The sequence below is a fragment of the Artibeus jamaicensis genome, unplaced genomic scaffold, assembly GCF_021234435.1.
Source record: "Artibeus jamaicensis isolate MK-2021 breed Jamaican fruit bat unplaced genomic scaffold, CSHL_Jam_final contig_426, whole genome shotgun sequence".
In the NCBI taxonomy this organism is placed as follows: domain Eukaryota; kingdom Metazoa; phylum Chordata; class Mammalia; order Chiroptera; family Phyllostomidae; genus Artibeus; species Artibeus jamaicensis.
The window spans coordinates 12,288,896-12,313,371 of record NW_026521826.1 but is presented as its reverse complement, the minus strand read 5'-3'; the positions used below and the strand labels follow the sequence as shown (position 1 = coordinate 12,313,371).

General features: G+C 47.3%; 2 protein-coding genes across 2 annotated transcripts in view; one reads left to right on the top strand and one right to left on the bottom strand.

Annotated features, from left to right (window-relative positions):
• Positions 1-6,337, top strand: part of PFKP (phosphofructokinase, platelet) — a 54,154-nt gene extending 47,817 nt beyond the window's left edge. The window contains exons 18-22 of the mRNA XM_037156563.2: positions 139-200; positions 578-689; positions 1,606-1,705; positions 5,718-5,820; positions 5,944-6,337. Of these exons, the coding sequence (XP_037012458.2) occupies positions 139-200; positions 578-689; positions 1,606-1,705; positions 5,718-5,820; positions 5,944-6,088 (522 nt within the window). The 3' untranslated portion in view covers positions 6,089-6,337. The remainder of the gene's footprint in view (positions 1-138; positions 201-577; positions 690-1,605; positions 1,706-5,717; positions 5,821-5,943) is intronic.
• Positions 6,338-7,483: 1,146 nt separating this feature from the next.
• PITRM1 (pitrilysin metallopeptidase 1) overlaps positions 7,484-24,476 on the bottom strand; it is a 33,952-nt gene continuing 16,959 nt past the window's right edge. The window contains exons 13-27 of the mRNA XM_037156552.2: positions 24,257-24,391; positions 22,961-23,099; positions 17,622-17,738; positions 16,053-16,185; positions 14,720-14,840; positions 14,529-14,605; positions 14,112-14,277; positions 13,681-13,781; positions 12,157-12,277; positions 11,380-11,451; positions 10,685-10,797; positions 9,596-9,721; positions 8,490-8,635; positions 8,034-8,136; positions 7,484-7,933 (exon numbers count right to left, since the gene is read on the bottom strand). Of these exons, the coding sequence (XP_037012447.2) occupies positions 7,840-7,933; positions 8,034-8,136; positions 8,490-8,635; positions 9,596-9,721; positions 10,685-10,797; positions 11,380-11,451; positions 12,157-12,277; positions 13,681-13,781; positions 14,112-14,277; positions 14,529-14,605; positions 14,720-14,840; positions 16,053-16,185; positions 17,622-17,738; positions 22,961-23,099; positions 24,257-24,391 (1,764 nt within the window). The 3' untranslated portion in view covers positions 7,484-7,839. The remainder of the gene's footprint in view (positions 7,934-8,033; positions 8,137-8,489; positions 8,636-9,595; positions 9,722-10,684; positions 10,798-11,379; positions 11,452-12,156; positions 12,278-13,680; positions 13,782-14,111; positions 14,278-14,528; positions 14,606-14,719; positions 14,841-16,052; positions 16,186-17,621; positions 17,739-22,960; positions 23,100-24,256; positions 24,392-24,476) is intronic.

The following is a 24,476-nucleotide window of genomic DNA, read 5'->3' as shown; positions in this document are numbered from 1 at the left end:
CATTTTCTGTTGTCCTCGCTGCCACCATGTAAAGTCCGAGAGCTGCTGCCAGGTTCAGCTCTTAGGATCTCCTGGTGCCTGGCACACAGTAGGTACTTAATAAGTCTCCCGTGTGACTAACGGAACACTCCTTCCTAGGCCAACGTGGAGCACCTGACGGAGAAGATGAAGACCACCATTCAGAGGGGGCTCGTGCTCAGGTAACGGGCTCTCTTGAGTTCTCCTTTACGACCTGGCTTCTCAGCCAGAACCCACTTCGTGACCTAAAGTGCAAGGAGCCATTGCTTCTCCGCCAGGACCCTTACTCTGAACACTGAGGGGCAAAGCTGCGGAGTAACTGTGCTTTGTACGAAAAATTTGTATGTACTTAAATAACTAAAGCATAATCTAAAATTTCATTTTTGCTTTGTAATTAAAAAAATGTATCTCTAAGGCATTTCTTTAATTAAGCTGCTAACATTTAAAATGTGGGGATCCACACACAGGATTAGGACACAGGCGAACATGGGCCAGTAGGTCAGCGCACGCAGGGCGACATGTCCCCCCAGCCCTGAGCCCAACGCCTTCTGTGTTTCAGAAATGAGAGCTGCAGTGAAAACTATACCACTGACTTCATCTACCAGCTCTATTCAGAAGAAGGCAAAGGGGTCTTTGACTGCAGGAAGAACGTGCTGGGTCACATGCAGCAGGTAGGGGCTGACGTCCCATCCCTCACCTGTGGCCCCCCAGGGTCCCGCAAAAAAGAAGGGGAGGCTGTTCTTAATGTGACTTCTTTTTCGATGGATGTCTTATGTTAGCCATTGTGAGAAAAACAATGTGTACTCATAGATAAATTCCAAGGTGATTAAAAACATCTGAACTATGTTACAGTTCCATTTAGAAGTCATACCAGATATCACCGGCTTTTGGAATTCCACTGTGATCTCTGGGTAGCGGAGCACTTTAGGGAAATGTTCAACTTTCATATAGTGGCACCAGTAAATAGGAAAAGCATGTTCGAATTAGGTGTCTTATTTGATATTGGGCCTTAATAACCATTCAAATTGGAATATCAAACAAATGACACTTGAGATTTGCACAAAATCAGAACGAGGTGGAAGGAACCTCGGGATACGCTCTATACACAGGAGGCGGGTCCAAATCACACGTCCCGCCTCCTGACCACACGTGCATCCTTGTGCCATCACCGCTGACCACTGCTGTGTCTTCAGAACTGCTGGCCTTGGGCCAGTGTGCGTCCCAGAGGGACCCCGAGTCTCCTGAATCTGTGATGAACTGCTGGGCAGGTGTGTATTTTGTGAAAGGCCCAGAGTTGATTGGACTTTTAAAGGAAACTGGAACCCCTTCCACATCCCAAAATGAGATGCTACGATAACGAAGATGCTAAAATAACAAAGACCGCCAGGTGATGGAAGCACTGTGGTGCTCGCCTCACAGGCTCAGCTCCGGCCGCAGAAGCCCCTGGGCTTACTTTTGACTGGTCCCAACTATACACGAGATAAAATTTTCAAAAACAAAACAAAGCAAAACCCCTCAAAGCCCATATTTATAAATTCTATGCGAATTTTGTTAAGTAATACTAATTTTATTTCCGTTTCTAACCAGGGTGGAGCACCTTCCCCATTCGACAGAAACTTTGGAACCAAAATCTCTGCCCGAGCCATGCAGTGGATCACCACGAAACTGAAGGAGGCTCAGGGGAAAGGTACCGAGTAGTGCGTGCGTTGGGGCTGGCCTGGGCCTGGGCCGGAGAGGTGTCTGCGCTCCGGGTGCTGGGTGTCGGCTTCCGCTCTGCTGAAGTTCAGCTTTGAGCTGCACCTGACAAAATGGTTTTACTCTTACCAAACTCTGCAGTCGCCATTTCTGATGTTCAAGGTTATTAACTAATGCAAAGGGCTTTATTCTTGCTTATTAGTGATGGAGGTATCAAGTGAACTGACAGTCTTAAAAAATAACAGACTGCTGTTCACATATCGGGTTCCTCTGCAAGACCCTAAGACGTGATCTTTCCTTGTTTTCTTTGCCACATGGGACACTTTGGTTTGGTTTTTGCCTAAGATACTTGAAGAGCTACTCACTAGTTCACTTGTGACTCTGTTTTAGAGAAAGCAAGGAAGGACTGCAGATATATCTAGACTGTTTCCTCCTTCACTAATAAAGTGTGTGCTTCTCCCACACTTCACTCCCTGCCAGCAGAACCTCGGAATTGTGATAAATCATCCCATTGCTTCGAGCTTACTGCCTGACTGAACCTTGCAGGATGTTACTGAGTCCAGTTTTGTTTTTGTGGTTTCTGTGAATGGACACACAGTATACCTCTCCTGGGATGGCACTGTTGATGCGGCGTCAGGTTTTGAGGGGTGGCTGTCTTGATACTCATCCTCTATGACATCTGCCTGTCCTGACCTTGCCTCGAGTGTCCTGCTGTCTGGCGTCTGGCTGACAGGTAGTGCTTCAGTGCCCAGGGCAGTGCGGACCCTGGGGCACGACATTGGCCTCTGGCTAGTTCCCCAGACCAGTCTCACGACACCTGTGGGGTGCTCCAGTCCCTCTTTCCCCTTTGGGTGAACTGCTCTGATCCATCACTGTGGAACTATTGCTATACTGTGGGCCTCACAATCTCACTGGAGTTTTGAGAGGGCTGGTTCTTTAGCTTATATAACATCGTTGCTTCTGTGGACTCTTCAAGCTATTCTTACTGTTTTCCTAAGGGATGGTTATGTTTATAATATTTTATAGGTTTTTAAATATATTTTATTAATAGGAAATTTCTGTTTTTTTCTGTCAGATGCATTGCAGACACCAGTTCCCCTAATCTGTGCATGGCTTGTCACTTTCTGCAAGGCGTTGTTTAATGAAGTGCTCTTAATTTTATTTAGTTTTTAAAGATTTTATTTATCTGCTTTTTAGAGAGAGGGGGAGGGAGGGAGAAAGGGAGGGAAAGAGACATCTATATGCTAGAGAAACACCAACTGGTTGCCTCTTGCGTGCCCCCAACTGGGGACCTGGCCACAACCCAGGCATGTGCCCTGACTGGGAATCTAACTGGTAACCTGTGGTTTGCAAGCTGGCACTCAATTCACTGAGCTACACCAGCCAGGGCATGAAGTGCTCTTAATTTTAGTGTAGCCAATTTACTTTTTCCTTTATGGTTTGAGCGTTTGGTTACTAAGCTATTCTCCTTTCACGTTAACTCACTTGAGCTGATCCAAAGTTTGAAGTCTGCTTTCATTTCCGACCATGTGGGTAAATCAGTTGTTTGGGTACAATTTATTGAGAAAGCCGTTCTTTTCTCCTCACTCTGTAGTGTAATCTCCATCATAGACCAGGTATCTGTAAACATACGGGACCACTTCTCGGTTTTCTGGTCCATTTGGGGGCATGTAATTATCAATCGCTGCCAGTATTCCAGCCTGGCAGTTTGGGGCCTTTTTTTGCCAATAGAAACAGTGGAATCAGACTGTCGAAGTCCACCACAAATTCTGCTGGATTTTTTGGAGGTGATTACATTTCATCAAGAAATCATTTGGATAGAGAAATGACATTTTTTTAAAGCCAACTTTGTAATAAACATTGACTCTCTCTCCACATACTTAGACTTGTTGTCTTATTAAAGCACTATCTTCCTTAAAGATCTTGCAAATTTGTTGGTATGTTTATTCCTGACTCCTTGATCTTTAAAAAATATATTACTGTAAGTGGTATTAAATTTTTTCTTATTGCTCATATATGGAAATACAATTAATTGCCCTGACTGGTATGGCTCAGTTGGTTGGGCGACATCCTACAAAGTGAAAATTTGCTGCTTTGATTCTGTCAGGGCATGTGCCTGGGTCACGGGTTCAATCCCTGTTTGGGGCAAGTGCAAGAGGCAACTGATCAATGTTCTTCTCTCATATCACTGTTTCTCTCCCTTTCTTTATCCCTCCCTTCCCCTCTCCTAAAAATAAAGTTTTGAGAGAAAAAAAATACAGTTTTGCCAAGCTGATTTGCAATTAGCAACTTCTTATGCACATTCTTAATTCTAGTAATTATTTGTAGATCCATCTTTTCTTTTGGATTTTACATCCACACAGACATCGTAGTTTGTGTGAGCTTCTGACTTTTTCCCGTGACGACTTTTTGGGTCTCTCTCTCCAGGGGCACCCGGAATAGAAGTAGTGTTGGCAGAACTCCTGTCCCCTCCAGACTCGAACAAATAGGGAGCGCCTTCAGCACTGTGACTGTGAACTCTTGTAACATCACACTGAAGTCTGTCTTCTATTCGTTATTTGCTGTTCATTACATATACAGAGTCTGGCACAAATAATGCCCATTTTTTAATTACAAAATCTTTTATTACAAAATTGTAAGCACATAATTCTGGAACATAACAATATCACAATCAAGCATACCGTTTGACGTTTTAGGTGAAATGTTCAAATTAAAACTATAAATCATTACACCCATATTATTACCCTGCCGACCATAGTCAGCAGGCTTTACTTCTGCTGGACCCTGTATTTCAGTGGTTTTCAGTAATGAAGGGGTCTTACATACTTTTTTGCATCGAATGAGATGGTTGTTTACGTCTTCTGTAATGCATTTTCTAGTGCTGAGCCCACTTTGCCTTCCGGGTGGACACCCCCCTCCCCGCCCCCACAGCTGGGCGTGTCCTCCATACTCACTGGTCAGCTTTTTGCTTTGGCCATTTCCTGCTCATCACGTCCCTGTCAGGGGCTGGGGAGGGCTTGTGGGCTTGTTCTAACTTTCTAAGAAAGTCTGGATTTCCCTCTCAGAAATAATCTGTAAGATGTTTTGATTTATGGATATTTGATAGAACTTCCCTGACACCTCCATCAAAGGTCCCCCGTCCCCACACCAATTTCTCTGTAGGGAGAGCTGACTCATTGCTGAATTTCTTTACTGTTTATAGAACTACTTGAGTTTATTTCTTGAATCCCTTTTGTTATATTTTCTAGGAAATTTCCAAATGCATCTAAATTTTCAAAAAATTTGACATAAAAAAATTTTTCATAGTACCTTTTCTTTTTAATGCTGGCAGCATTTCTAGTCCTCATTCATTCCAAGTTTAGGTTATTTGTGCCAATGCCTATATTTTATTGCCCTCGGCTTTCTTGATCGATCTTACCAGATAGGTGTACATAATTTTATTCTCAGTGTTTGACTTACACGAACACAGTGATGTAAAATTTCAACCTACTTTTAGTCTTCAACCAATTGGCTTTGAGTTTTTTCTAGTGAGTTTGTTTCCTTACATCAACTTCTACTTTTATGTTGGTCCCTGTGTTTTGGGGTTTTTTCCTTCCTTCTGCAGGCCATCTAAGGATGATTCCCAGCTGCCCACAGTGTGTGCAGTTATGCACACACCTTATCAGCATGTAACTGAAATCTTTCTGCAGTTTAGGCCAATTCTCCTCTTCCACTATTTGGTGGGTGGGATATGCATTCACCACCTTACTCCCGTTTGCACGCTGCCATCTCTGCCTCTCTCTTCTCCTCACCCTGAAGGGGACCCACAGGGTGTTCTCTGCCTGCCTCCTCACAGCCCCAGGGGATCCTGGGAATCTGGCCCCTGCTCAGGGAGGGTGTGAGGACTCTGTTCCCTTCCATCAGCAAACCTCCTCTCTCCCCTTTCCTGTCCTTCCTGGCCATTTTACCTGATCATTCAGCATGATCCATTATCCACTCTTAGGTCATCGTTCTGTCTTTTATAGGAAAAAAATTTATAACTGATGATTCTATCTGTGTGCTGGGAATATGCAAAAGAAACCTTGTTTTCCAACCTGTGGCAGAGCTGAAGAAGGAGACAGACTTTGAGTAAGTGAAACGTTGCACGTCTAAACCTTACTGCAGTTAGAAGGAATGGAGGACAGGAGTCAAGGACAGAGCGGTGCTGCCGTCATGGGCACCATACTCACCCCTCCCGCCTCCTGTCCGCAGGCACAGAATTCCCAAGGAGCAATGGTGGCTGAAGCTTCGGCCCCTCATGAAGATCCTGGCCAAGTACAAGGCCAGCCTCGATGTCTCCGACTCAGGCCAGCTGGAGCACGTGCACCGCGGCCACGTGGAGCCTGCCGCCATCTAGACGCCACTGCCCGCCAGTGACACTTCCGACTTCCTGTTTACCGTCCAATTTTGTAACACTTAAGTTATTTATCAGCACTTTATGTGAGTACTGTCGACATTAATTCCTAATCACAGCACGCCCGTCCTGTACCCTTCACACCCTGATGGATCCCGAGACTCCAGTGACTTGTCTGCTGTATTGAGTACTCTGTCCTCTGCTTTAAAATGTGCGTTTCCAGTGGAATTAAACATTTGGCTAAAACTCCCATCACAGTACTGCGGCTCATTAATTTCTTAAAGTAGGCATTTAAACTTCAGGATCTGTGGGCAGCTACCAGAGGTCTGTGTGGCAGTTTTGTGGGCGGGTACTAGCAACATATTTTGTAAAGATCAGTGAGCTGGGCCACGTGGAAGCAGTTATAACGGACAAAGGCAGCTCTGTGACACACAGACCCGGGACACGGCAAGTGTGCGGAGAAGGCCCGAGACCGGGACACCACATCACCGCCAACGCCACGGGCTCCTTCTAAAGTGTAGAACTGAAAACACCATGAGCGTGCACGTCAGAACAAGGTGAGTGTACACACTTGACCTCAGTCCTACTTGCGCCCCGAGGAACGTAAGACTCGAGGTAAGACGTGTGACTTAGGGTCTGGAGTGAAGAGCATTTCCGCCTCTTTTCTCCAGCCCCTGTTCTCGAGATGAGAGGAACCAGCCTGTGCATCAGCCACGGCAGAAGGAGTTGTGTGCAGAGGGTGGATGATGAGAAATACAGGCAGACCTTCCAGCTAGAAAGGCTTGGTTCCAGACCACTCAGCAGGGCAGACTAAGTTTTAGTTTCCCCGTGTATGTAAAAATTGTTTACACTATACTGCAGTCTACTCAGTGCGTGATAGCAGTATGTTCCTCAATTAAAAAATAGTTGCTTAAAAAGGCTAAAAATCACCTGAGCCCACTGAAAACTGGCACAGACTTGCTTGATGCAGAGTGACCACCACCCCCCCACCCCCCTGTAGGACAGCACCCGCGGGGCACAGCAGAACCAGGCCTGCGTGTGGGGTGTGTTTAGGAATTGAGGATCAAACGATAAAGGCAGGGCTATCACTGAGAAGTGTACTTTCTGTCTGAAAAACATCAAGTGAGTAACGGACGAGCCAGAACCCTTCAGTGAAGATGATACTGGGACAAATTGGCGCTTAGTAACTCCAAACGCACCAGGTCTCGGAAGGGGGTCCGCCAAGCTGCCCTGCTTGGGGTCCACTTGTTCAGAACTCTCCCAGGTCCTTGGTGTAACCACACTTTATGAAACAAAGCATGTGCTGGAATACCTTCCTTCATTTCAGTCATAGTTTAGTAAAGGTACTAAGAACTCCTTAACAAAATGTCATTTCAGAATGACTAATGCACAGGTACGTCAGAGTTGCCTTTTATTTTTAAACATTTAAATAAATATTTTAGGGTTAATAAGGTAAAATAAGCATTTCTACCATCATTAGAAAGTCTTAATAATATGTTCATCTCTGGCACTTAATGCATAATTATGCAATTTCTTCATGATTTGCCCATTTCCTTCTTTAAGACAGGAGAGTTTGAGTCTCACTTGCCAGGCAAGTACGTGCCTTTGGCAAACTTTAAGGATGATAAATGATCAAGATACTTGGAAAAAACTATCACTGCTCTAACCTTTCAAATTAAATTTGGCTCCGGCTTACTGCTTAGGGGCCCGCGAGCCTGCGTTTGCCAAGTGCCCGAGTGCAGCGGAGCTGCTCGTCATCTGACGATCCAGGACGGGTCCTTGGCGACTTTGGAGTTCTCTGGTCCCAGCAGAGCCAGCCCGTGAGTGCTCCTCCCGACGCTGAGGTACCTGAAAATGCAGGTAGGGGGAGTCAGGGCTGTTTCCATGGCAGGGGCCATTGGGGTCACTGGAAGTCTCTGAACACTTTGGGCCACATGGCTGGACTCACTTGTTGCTCACGTCAATGAGACCTTCACGGTGGACAGCGAAGAGCTGCTCCCTGTGCGCCTGCTTCAGCTCATCCGAGAGGCCGTACAGGAAGTGGTCCAGCCCTGAAGGGAACACAGGTGACTGGGGGGGTGGTAAGGGCAACATGCGGTGGCCCATTCCTTGGGTGCTGACGCTGAACCACAGTCCCCCTCGGAGAAGATGGAGATGAGTGAGGGCCACATTAGGACAGTCCCTGTCCCACTCCGGTCACACTGCCCGGGCACTCACAGCCCACTGAAGCTGTGAGATGATGGAATGTGGCAAACACTGAGATGCTCACTCTCAAGGTAGGTACTTGTACATCAGCAAGGAGGGGCCGTGGGAGTGCGGTGAGATGGGCACACAACTCAGGAACTCTGCCTAGAAGTGCCTGCTCACGCCACACATCAAGGTGCTTGTTTTTCACTCCAAATACCTTTGTCCGAAGGAGCCAGGGGAGCGTCCACGGCAGAGAACACGGACAGCTTGGCCTCATCAATGTCCTGCTGTGAGAAACTCCCTGACTTAGCCCACTCGATGGCCTTCGCAAACGACTGGAGCGTTTCTGTTGAGTGTGGATCCCTAGGAGAGCCAAGGAGTCAGCCACTCACACGTTTACCAATGAGAAATAAGCAACAGTCGTGTGCTGACATTGCAATTTCACTTTATAGTTGTAAACGGCTCCACTTTAATGCTTAGTCCAAAAATCAGTGCTCTGGAAATGTGTAGCTGGCTGCACAGGCCACCCGACTGTCTCCTTCCCCTTGGAGACGTGGCCATTCACCCATCCTCACTACCAGGCTCCCTGGGAGAGGAAGTAGGCAGATGAGAGAAGTCAGACCGAATGGAAGACTTGTGGAGAAACGCCATGAAGGGTTCAATGAAAACCTGCACTTCCAAAGGATGCACTCAGAACAGCTGAATAACCACCCGCATCTGGGCCAACTTCCGAGCACCCTCGCTGTCTAAGTGGGAAGAGCTGGGGAGGCCTTTGTTCATGCAACAGACCCAGCACTGAACGGTTTGGCAGGCGTGGAAGGTGGGGCTCAGGGGCTGCTTTCTGCCCTCCCACAGCTCCCAGCACCCACACTGGGAAGTGCGCAGAGTTGGCAGCCAGTGAGCGAAGAGAAAGCCTCGGAGGCACAAACGAGTTGTCCTTTCCCTAGAGCACTAGAGTGCGCGTCCTCAGGCCGAGGGCCACGGCCCATCGAAGGGGTGACAGAGCCTGCGCAGCCCAGGAGCCCAGTCTCGACAACTATGCCAGCCGGGCGGCTCAGCCACCTCCTACTGAAATACAGTTGTCACCAAATGTCAGGACTCATTTAAGGCAGAATGTTTCTTGATCTCTCCTGCTGTTGTCCCTAAAACCAAAATAGTAGTGCTGGGTATGGGTAAGTGCCAAAGAGGCGGGAAGAAGTGGTGACAGTTTTTCTCCAGTTCACTTCAGTGTATGAGAGGATGACACTGGTGCCTTAACAGAGCCAGCGACTGTCCAGCGTGTGAGGCTGTGTCCACATGCGTGAGACGGTCAGAGAAACCCACCTATATGAATAAAAAGTGAATATTCCATTACGGCTGAGCTTGGCGCCGCCACCATAAGCACCACCTTTTTCTCGGATTTCTGTGTGCAAGAACTTAGCAGTCATCAAACGTGCCAGGATCTTAAGACTGAAATAAATGAGTGAAAAGTGTCAGTTAAAATCATGGGCAGCGGGGAAGTATATAATAAAAGGTAGTAATTAAAAGAATGTCAAGTGTGTAATTAAGTGCAAACAAAAGTAAAGAACAGTGGCTTGGATGATGGGGGGAAGGGGACACCTTCCCTCACACGCTTCCACCTCCCTCTTAACTTCTGTGTATTTGCACATGGAAAGCTCTTAACATTTGTACATGTTTCCTACATTCCCACCAACTTCCATTATGAATGGTACAGGTGATGCCCGGGAAGGGAAATGGAAGGTTCTAGAAAGCGCCCTGCCAGGCCAGAGTGAGCAGGGCCACACCCATCTGCAGGAGGCACAGGCTTGCTCCGCTGCATGCGAGCACTCGGCCCAGGGCTTGCTCCTGAGCGGGAGACACAAGACGGATGAGAAGCTAACAGGAGCAACAGGGCGCGTGGCCTGAGAGACGGCAGTGAGGTGGCTGTGTGCTCCTCACCGGGGGAGCCCCAGCCCAGGGCCCGAGGCAGGCGGGCTCTGCCTGCCCCACGGGGACTGGGCTCTATCCTCCATGTGTTTTTCTTTAGAGATTTCTATTACTTCTATGTTGCCTAATGAACATTCACTGTTGGAAAACTATAAAATACAAAATGAGGCAAAGATATCAATAATCATACTACCCTGGGATACCTTTTGCAATATTTTTGTGGTTTAACTCCTCATTTTTCTATTAACAATAGAAATACAATCCCTATTCTGATAGCATACCATAGAGAGTACGTCTTTTTCCTACAAACAGGAAAATAAACTGACAAAAACACTGAGCAACATACTGTGATTACATTTTCTACATGAACTTTTTCTGGAACCCAGTGGCAGCCTCGGGTTTCTGAGCCTCTATGGACCCATGACCCTCTCTCCCTGGCCGCCTGCCCCTCCTTGGTCGTGGTTTTCACGCTTGCCCCATTTGTACCTGGCGTGGTCGGGGTCGGTGTAGGGGGCAGTCCTGACACACTCACTGACGTAGTTCACGGGGAACGGGAGCAGGAAGTGCGTCTTCACCTGGCAGGGCTTGAACGTGGGCTCCTGCGGAGGGGAGGTCAGGTCAGGCTACCCCATGGTGAGGTGGTCCACAGGGGCTGCCCGTGGAGGGGCCACCTGGGCTTCGGAATGCCCCGCTTCCTGTGGGCATCTCCTGTGGGCAGCCACGGTCTCACCACCATTTGAGAGCAAGGCACGGATGATTATGTCATTCCACACAAGTACAATGCAATCTTTCTGAGTCACTCCCATTTTGCTCACTGAATGTGCGAGGTTTCTTTTTTTTCCCCATTTTTCTCCAGGAACGTGGTCTGTTGCCTTCTCTGTGATGAACCACAGCGAATGCCCAGAGCACCCAAGCTGAGGGGGCGGAAACGACAACACCGCCCAACTGGAGGGGAATCAGTACTGACTCGGCGGTTACGTTAAAACTGAGGCGCACCGATGAGACCACGTGAGGACAAAGGTCTTCTGGGCACTAGGACAAGAGACAGGACCCCTTGGTCCTGTACCCCGACAGAGTGAGGCAGCTGACTGGCAATCTAGGACAGGCCACCAGCCACTCAGTAGGTCACAGTCTGGCTGGGAACGGCTGGTTCTGAAAGGACAGGGGCTGTGACAACCTACCGTGATCAGCTTCCTGATGACTTGGGAGCCACTAACGTGTGGGTTTCCCCCAGATCCGTTAGGCACAGGTTTCTGAAAATGTTTCCGAGAGAAATGAGAAAAATCCTAGATTCAGTGGAAACAGCTAAGAAGATACATTCCAGAAAATTCTTACAACTAGTAAGTGTTAACAACACAGTTGCTCAAGTGTTTTAAGTAACAGTGTTTTAACTACACAGAACTTCCTTATGGGTTCTCAGGTGGCCTGGGAGCCGAGGCACCTCGCCCCTCCCACGTGGTCCTGGTCACAGGCGGGGAGGCAGGTCCAGGCAGGGATAAGGGACACCTGGACATCACGAAGGAGAGAGCAGGAGTCAGTCCTCTGTAGAATGTGCGAACTGTCGACCTTCTGTGGGGGAAGTAAGGCTTCTCTGCTGATCTTGATGAGGTAGATTAAACCCACTGTGTAAGTTAATCAAATTGACTAGAACTCACTAGATGTGATTATTCTAGAAACATACAATGTGTTACTGACTCAGGTGAGAGCCCGCCTGACAACAGCGAACCCAGCCCCCGTTGTCCTTCCTCATAGGGAGACCCTGCACTGCAGGCTCCAGTAACTTTGATCAGGAGCGCAGATCAAAGTCCCAACTACAAGGTTTGGACTCACTTCTACTTGGGTCTGTGAGGGGCTGGACTGAACCCCCTCTGCCACGTGGTCTCTCCTTGTCAGAGACGGGGATGTGGTACCTGTACACAGGATGGTCTGGGGCCCGCCCTCGCTGGACAGGTTCTCACCTCCACCACGTGTGGGCGCACCGGCTTCCGCTCCTTCTTACTTCGCCCGAGGCTTCTCAGGAAGTCCCCCACGGCTCGTTCTGTCTGAAACAGCTGCTGCGGGGTCGCGTTCACTGCACACCTGATTCAAAAACCACATACGCACAGGTAACCCTGACTGCATCTTGTATGAATAACAAAAATTAAAGGGATAATACGTTGTTTTTGCATAAGATAATGCTCAAAAATACTAGAAAGAAACAGTAGCCAACTATGGAAATAACACAGCCGACACTTCACCACAGTGGTTTCCAGTTATCAGAAAGCCTCTTCTACCTTTCAGTGGGTCACAGCTAATAAGCAGCTGTCAAGACAAAAATACAGCATTTCTGCTAAGTTTTGTTCTTCTAGATGCACAGAGAACACGTCTGCCAACACCTGCAGTCTTATACTCAGAGACTGAAAACTGCAATTCCCGTCTAGCAGAGAAACCAACAGCTTGAAGATGAAAACTGCTCATTAAAGTAGGAAATTATAAGTTGTCACCCAAAAGTAAAAAAATATTTTCACATTAAGTCTTCCAAATTCTACAGAATCAGAGATAATACTATAACAGTTACTTAAATTGACAGTGCATTTTTCTTCTTTTGGCCCTAAATCCTAACTTCAGTGAAATTAATATTAAGTGCATTCCAGGCTCTATACCAACTGCATTGTATTTATTCTCTTCTTCTTCACCATAAACCTGCATCTGCAAAGCAGTGTTTTGTGGAGGAGGAAAAGGCGGTTCCAGTGGTTAAGATGCTTAAGGCACTATGGGCCCAAGCACCAGTGCACCCCGAAACTGGCCGTCAGTCCTTCCCGGGTCCAGGCCCGGCTCCAACCACAGGGCTCCCCTCCTGCCACCCGGGTGGTCTGGGGGAAACTGCCAGCGACTCCTAGGAACTGACGGGCAAGACAGAGCTACAACTCTCCAGGGAGAGCTACAAGCTACCTAAATCCAGGTCACTGATGACACACAACCCGCAAACATTTCCATACTCTGTTCACACTCACAGACTTGAGGCGGTCAGGCCAACTCCACGTGAGTGGCTGAGCTGCTAGGTGTTTTCCTCAAACTATCATATAATTATTCTTACAAGAACTTTTGTAAGAATTCTGGTCTTGAACAAGCTCACCTGTGCTGGGTCTCACCGATAGCTCATTTACAGAAGATTTGCTGTTTACTTTCAGGAGCAACACCTCAATATTTGCAGTCACACTACCTCACAGTTGGATGAGATTAGCTTGCCTTTTTCTCTGCCTCCCTCAACATTTATTAAACTTAAAATATTATTCTTTTTTTCCTATATGAAACGATTTCTTAATTAGAAGTTCTGAAGTCTACAATCAATTCTGTAACCTACATCAAGCATTCTTTCTGAGTTGCAGTTAAGTCTGTAGTGTAGTGAACACAACTGCATGTGAAGAGCATCTCCACACTACACTTAATGAAAGGGGATAAACTGTAAGATCTTTGCTCAGAAACAAACCACAAGCCCCTACCTCATATTGTCGCAGTTTAACAAATACTTCTTGATGCGTGGCAGCTTTCTCAGGATGGGTCTGATGTCTGTCATTTCTGCGATTCTCTTCATCAGCCTCACCTAAAGCAAAGGGACCCGCACATAGGGCCAGACACCCCAGGCAGAGCAGGGAGCCCCTGGGGCAGAGCAGGAACCAGAGACTGCTCCCCAGTCTGGAAACAAGACACCCCTGATAATGGGACCCATGACTCTGTGCTTGTGCGTGAGAGGCACCTGCCTGCCTCGGGGAGGGCGGCACTGGTGCGGGGAGAAAGAGGAGAGTAGTTCCCCACGAAATCTGGTCAGTTAGAGTTCGCTTTTCTGAGACATAAACAATTTAGTGCCAGAGAAATCAGCACCTCTGCAAGATCTGGCTAACCCAGAACAACCAAGATCCCCTCAGCCTGTCACCTGCTCCATCCCACTGAAGGTCTCCTGCAGGTCTCCCGCGGGCGTCAGCGTCCTGCTCGCTCTGATGGATGCGTAGAGGTGCCCCGAGTCCGGGACTCCGTTGGACAGCTCTTGAGCGGTCATCTTAACCAACACTCTGAAGTGTTCTTCTTCTTCAAAGCAGGGGCTACAGACAAAGGAAAGTATACCAAGTTCCTGGAGCCTCATCAGGCCCTCTTCAATAGTGCAGAGAACGTATCAATTAAGTTTTCAGACACGCAGACATACGTAGAAATTTTACAAGTCTATAGAAGTTATAAGTAAAATCAGGCTCTGAAATCAACCCAACCCAGCAGAGTGAAGCCTCCTGCCTTGAGTGCACCTCAGACCAGGTCTGTGATACGCCCCCAGGACTAACACCACTGCCAATCAAGTTACCTGTTAAATATCTCACTCCACAGGTGCATCATGTCTGGTAGGTTTCTGTCCAGGCAGAAAGATGAAAAAAGCACACCCTAAATCAGGAAAGAAAAGAGAAAAAATGATTATGACATAATTTAAAAGAAAGAAAGAGACACTAGAGAAACCAAGCTTTGAGCACCCTGAGGTGAAGGAGAAACAAGCGCTACCTGTTCGTAGGTGTCCAGATGCGAGTCGTCCGGGAGCACGTGGGGAGACACGCTCATCCCGCCCGTTTTCAGCTCTATCTGCTGAGCCTGCTCCCTGTAGTCGAGGGCGCCGCAGCCCAGCCTGTGAACAGCACAGCGCTCCCCAGTCAGCAACACAATCTCTGCCTCATCATCCCGAATCACAAGTTTAACCCAGTCAGGAAGCACACAGCCTGCACAAACCTCTTCTACCTCAAAGGCACACTGCAGACCACGTCGCCACAGGCCCTCTCACCAGGAGAAACCAGGGGCTAGTCCATCGAAACAAGCAGGCAGCCGCTGTCCAGCACTGACAGTAAAACACTGAACGTCTGCCCCAGTGCTAGGTTTCCAAACGTTTCATGTGTCTTCCCTACTTTGTTCTTCCAAAACCTCAGACACAATCTATTTGCTCAAATATTTGGTAGTGTTGGGGGTAAAAATCTAAAAACTAAGCCCTTTTTGCACTTTTAAGAAAAGCTGAAGTCATCTCAGCACTGATGTTGCTTTTGGTAGAAACATTCTAACTGCTGTTCCTAATGGGAGAAGTAATTTAATCCAAGATGACATTGAGAGTTTTCTAAAACGACCCCAACCACAAAAAGACAAGCAGTGGGAGCCATATTTTAAAAGGCAGAGAACTCTGCAAGGTCAAAGGTATTTCTCGTGTGATCTGACACTCAGCAGGGTGGGACAGCTCCCCACGCAACTGGCTCCCGCATGTGGGGACACGGGACCCAGCCCGGTTCACTGCGGTGGTTTGCCTTCCCTCTGTGTTCCGGGAACACAGACAGGAGGGGAACCCAGAGGACAGCTCCAATCACCCCCCACTCAGCCTGCCACCCTCAGCCTCCGAAACCCAGCAGAGGAACAGGGTCACGGGACAGAGGCAGGCCGCAGTGCTCGTGCCCCCCTGCACTCTCGAATCTGCTCACCCGGGACGACAGGATCCAAAACCAGGGACGACAGGATCCAAAACCAGCTCGGCAGACAAGGGCACGGGACATGGCCTCTCACGGCTGCCCCAGGCGCATGTGTCGGATTTAATTCAATTTTCTGATGCAAATCCATCACTCTTTTCACAACCATAAGGAACTTATTGTTTATACCCAAGGTTTATAAATATTTAATGTACTATATTTTGGTAAAATATAAATATAGTAGCCTTTATGTACTGTAACAATGCCATGGATTTTGCATAAACAATCCACTGAAAAGTGATTATAGAGGCGTTAAAACAAAACAGGCACACACAGAGAATATCCACCAATAAAATACCCAAGTGTGTGCACAACGGCACACACGCGTGTCTTACTTGGTGAGGACGCTGCAGAACAGCGGCACGTAGGGCCGCAGCTCCTCGGGCAGGGAGTTCAGGCTGCAGAAGGCTCTGAAGTAGACGGTGCCGTTGGTGGGCTGGGCGCTGTACTGGACGGGGACGTCTCCAGCTGCACCAACAGAGAGAGGCGTTCAACTTTCATTTTCTTATCAGTACAATTTTAATCATGTGACCATTGTTCAATATTTTAAAAATAGTAAATGCTTTTCAAGGATGAAGGTTTAAGATTTATGTTGGTAAAGAAATACTATTCACTTGCTGTAATTTAGACACATTCCCTATTACACTTTCATTGTGGTGAACATTTAAACGGTCCTCAACACTGAAGTGCCTGGGCTTTCTGAAGAGTTAGGAGAGAGAAACATTGTGCCTCGAGTTTTACCACTGCCTGGCAGTCAAGCCGGTCCTCGCTGGCCTCTGTGCACCTCAAAGCTTTCTTCAGACTGGACTCTGTCCTTCCTGCAGCACTCTTCACCCGGCCCGACGCCACTCGCCTCCCAAACACTCCCTCCCCCGGACCCTGATGCCCACGGTGAAGCCCCTGCCACAGGGCTCTGAGAGCTCTTGGCACCCACGGCTCCCACAGTCCCAAATGCCCCAAGGGGACGTACTGTGTTCTATTTTTACATCCCTAGCACAGTGCCCTAACCCAGCAAAGGAACTAAGGCACTCTGTGATGACCGACTCTCCCTCCCTAATTTTACAACAATCACTCAATGACCTTCACGGATAAACCCAAGCTGTAGGTGGTTAGGAGAGCAGTGTAATGTTAACCCCGCTCTCCAGAGGACAGGCCCTCCCCTGTGCGTGCACCACAGGCACGTCAACAACTCAGACACGTCAGGACAGGCCCTGTTACAAACAGAAGGCAAGTGATAGATGCTTTACAGAAGTGCACGTGATGATCGAATTTGCTCTACACTCCTGGAGGAGACGAGTCAAAGTGCGAGAGTTGTCAGAACTCCTGCCTAGGACAGAGCAATGAATTCAAGTCATGCCACAGGGAAGTTAAACAGCCACCCTGATAAGGGACACTGTTGCAGAGAGGCCTCCTGTGCTCGTAGCCAGAAGCCAGAGGGACAGACTACGGGGAGACTCCAGGATGAACCAGAGACACCAGTGGCCTGCAACTCCCTGGGGCTCCCCGCGCCTCAATACAAGGTACTGTGCGCATTTCCCGTCCCCCCACATGCTGTCTCCTCTCCTAGACTGCAGGCTGAGCTGAACAGTGTGTGTGGCCGGGGCTCCAAGGGCACCTGTGACCTTTAAGAGCTGCCTCTAATGCAGCCACAGCATCACTCTGACTCCTGATACCAGAAGCAGAGGTGAGAGAGTCTGCCACACCCACTGGGAGGAAAGGACAGCCCCTCCTGAGTAGAGAAGTCTGTTGTCACTGAGTGGTGACACCAATAAGGAAACATCAAGAGCAGGACGAGAAAGTTACAGCGGTGCTCCCATGGTTTATGGCAAACAAGCACACCCAACTCTATTCCTGTGACTCCACCCAGGGGCCCAGGCGGTAGGCCTGCCAGAACTCACACTGACCTGCCAGAGCCACCGTCAGCTCAGTGAATGGAATTCTGGGCTCAATGTCTGACACCTTCAGCGCCGGCAGACAAGACGCATCCTGAGCTTTGCTTTGCTGAGTCTGTAATTCCAAACCTAGGGAAAAAAAGGGGCAGGGTGAACATTTGGATGATAACTGAAAGGTGTTACATAATTCATCTCCTCCGTCACTCAGTGGCACCTAGTGCTGGGGCCAAGGGCGCTACCATCCCGAGCAAACAGACACAGGAGCATAATAAGTACGCTGCCGGCACACTTTCCTAATCCTCAGTCTCAGCTGTGCTGGTGAGAACTGGACTTTACCAAGGTGGGTTCCAGCCTCCCAGGTTTTATTCTAGACAGACTGACACAACTCATTTTTAGAGCTTTCAAACTATTTGCTGCTGGACTCTAATCTAGTAATGTTTGTACTTCATTCTTATTTCATATCACTAACCTTAGCAAAACGTTTGTACCATCACATACACTGCCCAAATTAGAAATGTGCTTAAAAACCCATGTTCTGGGCCTGCTCTCGCACTGCTCTGATCCGAGGGGAGAGGCTCTCTTTCCCGGACTCTGCACAGAACCACCCGACCATCCGGGGAAGGACCCAAGCGGCATCGTGGGTGGCCAAGGGCAGAGCTGAGTAGTACGTGTGTGAGCAGACCACACAATTCAAACACGAAACTGTGTGCATCATTCCACAAGGTAACTTATCCCCTGGTGTCTGCCTCCCTGAAGTTCCCTGAGAGCCAGTGACCAGGAACTGGCCCCTCAGACGGAGGTGGGTTTTGGGGCACAGGCCTCATTTCAGGCCCTGTTGACGTGGGGTCTGGGACCTGAGCACAGGCTGGCCCACACCTCCCTCCGCGGCTCCATCCCCAGCTCATCCCAGGGCACACGGGGGACAGAGCTCCATTCACCTTATACTCAATCCTCCTGGACATTCGAGGCCCTCCTCACCTGGGGGTCACCGACCCCGATGAACCAGGTCTCCCAACCCCTTGCCCCTCAGACATTCTCTAATTCTGTGCATTTGGCCTGAAAAAGCTGAGGTCTCTTGCCTCTTTGCCAGTCCAATCCTGGCAACAGTTCAGGGGATCACCTCCCTCATCCTCCAAAAACACCTGCTACTCCTTTCTGAATGCCGAGTAACCTCAGGCATCATCTCATCCTCTCATCAGGTGAACTCCCTTCACTGTACTTAATACGTTACACATAGACATCCCCAAAACTCTAAGTTAGGTTATTTAGAGGTTTTAACTAATTAGATAATTTCCCGTTCCCATTTTCCCTTGGTGCTTATCTGTAGACTGGACTTGGACTCCTCACACTGGAGCACACATGTAAGACTCAGTGAGATGAAATAGCCCCTAATGCACTGGCACTGTGTCCTACTTAACGGACTCTGCAGTGACCTGCAAAATAAAAACACACCTTTGTGACATGGGCCTCCCTTTATTCCCACATGCGTGTGGCCTGGAGTAACTGTTTCCTTAAAACAGCACACGCCTCCAAGGGACCATCTGCCCTGGGCCTCGGTGTGGGACTGTCTCCTCTACAAATGGCTTCATGTGAGAATGGAGGACAGTTTTTCTGTATCTTGGCTGTTGTAAGCGCTGCTGTAGTCAACACGGGGTGCACATGTCTTTACAAAGCAGTGTTCTCACTTTCTTTGGGTAAATGTTCAGAGGATGAACTGCTGGATCACGTGACAGATCTATTCTTAATCTTTTAAGGAAACTTCATATTGTTTTCTATAACAGCTGCACTGATTTAATTGCCATTTGTGACAACATGGATGGATCTGGAGAGCATTATGCTAAGCAAAATAAGTTAGAAAGGGAATGGTCTCACTCATATTTAGAATATAAAACAAGAAAGCAACCAACTAACAAAAAAGCCAGAAAGACACTCACAGACAGACAACAGAATGAGCACCGGGGAAAAGGGAGAGGGGACGTGGGCAGGGCGAGGTGGGGGGCAGAGGGGGGTTGGCGAAAGCAGGTTTACAACCGTGAGTGCACGAGACAGTTTGCTCCTGTACTATTATTAAATCACAACCTGCACGTCTTTTTGCACGTGAACTTTTGTCCTGCCCCGTTTATGGTAATGAATGAAAACCAGACATTGGTGGTGAGCACAAAGACAGCACACAGATGCTGAATTATAATGGCACACACCTGAATTTATGTTATTAACCAATGTCACCACCATAAACTTAATTTTTAAATAATCTTCTACAGCAATAGCAAAATTAAAACAAAAACAAAACAAAACAATTCAAGATAGGTGAGACTCCATCAAACTAAAAACCTGCACAGCAAGAAAAACCATCAACTAAATGAAAAAGCAGCCTATGGAATGGGAGAAAATATTTGCAAATCATATCTCTGTTAAAGAGTTTTACATCCAAAATACAGAAAGAATTCATGTAACTCAAGAGCAAAAAAACCAGAAAATCCGATTAAAAAGTGGCCAGAGCACTGGATAGACCTTTTGCCAGAGGACGTACAGATGGCCATCGGAGACATGCAAAGATGCACAAGACCACTAATCATGGGGGACCCGCAAATCAAACCACAGAGATGCCGCCTCACACCCATTAGGGGGCTACTACCAAAGAAACCCCAGAAACCAGTGGTGAGGATGCCTCGTGCACTGTGGATGGGACTGCACACTGGTGCAGCTGCTGCGGAAAACAGGATGGAGGTTCCTCAGAAATTAAAGATAAAACTATCACATGATCCAGCAATTCCACTTCTGGATATTGATTTGAAGAAACTAAAAACACTAATTTGAAAGTATACATGCACCCCTATGTTCAAGGCAGCATTATTCACAATAGCCAAGGCACGGAAGCAACCTAACTGTCCACCAATGGATGGATGGATAAAGATGTGTGCGTATACACAATGGAATATTACTTGACCGTGAAAAGAATGGAATGTATCATTTGTGACAACATGAATGGATCTAGGGGATATTATGCTAAGTGAAGTAAGTCAGAGAGAGACTAAACTACATTTCCCCTATATATGCATCTAAAAAAGCAAAACAAATAAATAAATAAAATATAAACAAACTTACAGATCCAGAGAAAGTTTGACTGTCACCTGATAGAAGGGGGTTGAGGGGCTGGAAGAAAAGGGCGAAAGGGCTTGGGAAGAACCAATTGCCAGTGACAAAAATGGTCACTGAGCTGTGAGGTGCAGCACAGGGAATGCAGTCGTCAGACTGTGTGAACTGTGCACGGTGCCCAGTGGGTACCTGACTCACCAGGGGGCACTCTGAAAGGCAGATAAATGTCTACCCACTGTGAGGGACACCTGAAACGAATCTAGTATTGTATGTGAGCTGTAACTGAAAAAAGTTTTTAAAATGTTAAAATGAAAATGTGGTATATATGCCTAATGGAACATCATTCACCCATAAAAAAAAAAACCCGTGTCATTAGCGACAACATGAGTGAACCAAGGGCATTATTCTAAGTGAAGTAAGTTAGAGAACAACAAATACCATACGATCTCACTTGTATGTGGAATCAAAATACAGAAACAAAAGAAACAAAGCAAATCAAGGCCACAGACACAGAGAACAGACTGGTGGTTCCAGAGGTAGGCGTGGGAGGTGGAAAGTGTGAGTGCAAGGGGTCACGGGCACACAAAGTGAGTCAGTCGTGGGGATGTGAGGCACAGCATGGTGACCCCAGGTAATAACACTACATGGCAGCCCTGGCCATCATGGCTCACTTGGTGGGAGCATTGACCTGCAAACCAAAAGGTTTTGGGTCCGATTGCCAGTCACCGCAAACGCCTAGGTTGCGGGTTTGATCCCTGGTTAGGGCATGTATGAGAAGCAACTGGTAGATGTTTCTCACTCACAGAGGGGGATGTTTCTCCCCCTCTCCTTCCCCCTCCCTTCCCCTCTCTCTAAAATCAGTAAACATGTCCTTGGGTGAGGATAAAAAAATACTACTACTATGTTGCATATTTTAAAGTTACTAAGAGAGTAAATCTTCAAATTTCTCATTACAAGGAAAAAACCGCCTGTGTGGTTGCAGATGCTGATTGGATGTACCGTGGGGATCATCACAACACACTCGTATAGTAAATCTGTGTGCCACCAACAGAATGTCAAATATACTTCGATTAAAAAACAAAAACACAGAAAAATGAAAGGAAATTTGTCCACTAGGACTCACATAACACAAGCCCGTGTGTATAATTCAATTAGCATGTTGAGTTTACAGGCAGATCTAAAATAACAGTATGTCTGAGGAATTCAGAGGTAGAGAATAGGTTGCATATGGGCACTAATTTTGCCAGTGCTAGATTAAATCACCTCAAACTGAGCGTGATCAAATGGAAGGGGGTATATTTGTGTGTGTACCACATGTATATTTTAATAAGACTATTAATGCATAATTTTCATATGTTGAAATTCACAACTTGAAGATACACTTCAGTGAGTTTTCACAAATGTATAGAGTAATGAACCTACCATGTCATGATACAGCGTATTTCCAACACCCCAGGAAGTCCCCTCTTGGTTCTCCGAAGGCCGCTCCCCCCCCAGCTTTCTGTCACTGTCCCTTTGCCATTTGTAGGGTTTCACATAAATGGAGTCACTCACTCAGTAGGAATTCTTTGTGACTGGCCAATTTCCCTTAGCAAACAAAGGCTTTTGAGATTCATCAACAATGGATGCATCCGTATTTTGTTCCCCTTTATGGCTGAGGAGTATTTTGTTTTGTGGACACAGCACGTTGGTGGAATGTGAGTTGTCTCCAGTTCTGTATGGACATACGCTTTCATTTTTTCCCGGGTCAACAAGAGTAGGACTACTGGGCTTTAGAGTAAGTTTATGTTCAGTGCTGTAAGAAACTCTACAGCTTTCTGTCTCCACTGAGCCGGCACCAGACAGACCCGACTGAGTGTGGCTCCCCCCCAGCTCACGCCTCTCCCAGCACTGAGGCGAGACCCGCCTCCTCTTTCTCGCAGCTCACACTGTCCCCAGTGCTCGGGGGCAGTTTCCACACAGTGCAACACGACACACACGTTAGTGGCACAGTAGAGTGCCTGATGAACAGAAGTACTTTTAAAATGTGGCCTTATTTCTGCTACTCCTGCCTTTCCTGCCCAGCTACAGGGTGAATTTTCTGAGAACAGGGTCCATCGTACTGGGGCTGAACCCATTACACCCAACACAGAACTTGGCCCAACAAATACTTGTTGGTTGAAGTAAGACTCCCTTGCAACTACTTCGTCAGTAAGAAGTTCACCAGGGTTGGGCAAAGCATAGGGAATGACCGGGAGCAAAACTGAGCCCCTGACCTTTGTCGTAGATCTGCTGCTTGTCCTCTGGGGAGAGAGCGCTGACCTTCTGCCTCAGCTTCTCATTTTCCATTTGTGCTTGTTTCTCGGAGTACCTGTCATCTGGTTTCATTGACAAAGTCAACTTATGCTGATTATTCTGCAACAACAACAACAAAGCCCAATTACAGTAAGATGTTACTAAAGCCCGGCACACTGGCCGGCCTCTCTCTGCCTATGCGCTCTCGGTCCTGAGACCCACCGTCTACTTCGGACAGTGGCGACAACAGGGCGCACCCTGGGCTGTCCTGCGGAAAGCACCGGGGCAGAGGAAGTGCTCCCGGCCGTACTGCTGTGCAGAAACTGCATAATTCACACGTGGTGGTACTACTATTATTGGCACAGTTGTTATGATGTAACCATAAATGAATCAATACTCAACGTTTTCTTTACATCTTAGTTGTACAACTGTATGTTTTAATGTGATTTTTTGACTTGAGTCTCAATTAAAGATAATACAGAAAACAATTTTTATCTAGTCCTCATTATACTGAGTGAAGGCTGAATCTTCACTCAGTATATTACAAATCATGAGGACAAAATAGATGTGGGTTAACATAAACTTAGTAGGTGACTTAATGTGCTGCCCTGATTTATTTCACAACTAGAAACACTCCCTGCCATGTTCACGTGCAATTCTACAGAGAGGCAGGACAGTTAGTACAACAAAAACTTTATGCAAAACAGCTTACAATAACTTGGAGAGATCGCAGTTCAAGTGACCAAATCATGCCCGAAGTCCTTGGGCACAACAGTCACCCTTCACGACAGACAGCAGTCCTACCCCCCACCCCCGCCATGGTCAAGGTCTTCATCGAAGTTCTACCATATTGACCTCTATCTACCAGGGAACAGACACCAAGTACAAATGCCCAGAAATCTACAGAAACAAGGAACGAGCATCAGAATATCCTTATAAAAATAACCAGAATATCCACACATGTAGGTGACTCATTCCCATATTCTACATGTTCTACCAACAAAAGAGAACAAAAGCACATGCAGGCATCACACACAAATACTCAAACATGAAAAATAACACGCGCGTAGTCATGAACTAAAGCCAACTCACATCTGAATCTGAAAAGCCAAATGTCTACGTTAACATGAGCATTTGTATTTTTAAATAATAATTAAGAAATCATGTCACCTATTCATGAACAGAAATGGATTCACATAACATAGATTATATCCCTAATGTTCCTCTCATAAAATTCAACTTCAAAATTAGAGATGAAACTTCTCCAATTTTCTTACCTTAAAATACTGTTGTACTTTTTCTTGCAAAAACTGTGGATTTTCCTTAAGGCACTGCCTGAACCGAGCCACCTGACTTCCTAGCTTCAGGAGTTCCACGGGGTCCCCGTCGTGATTCCAGCAGGAAGCTATGTACTGCAGCGGGGAATTTAAAACCCACAAAGCACATTCCATGACGGACCCCACACCAGCTCACTCAACACCAACGGCACGGCATTTA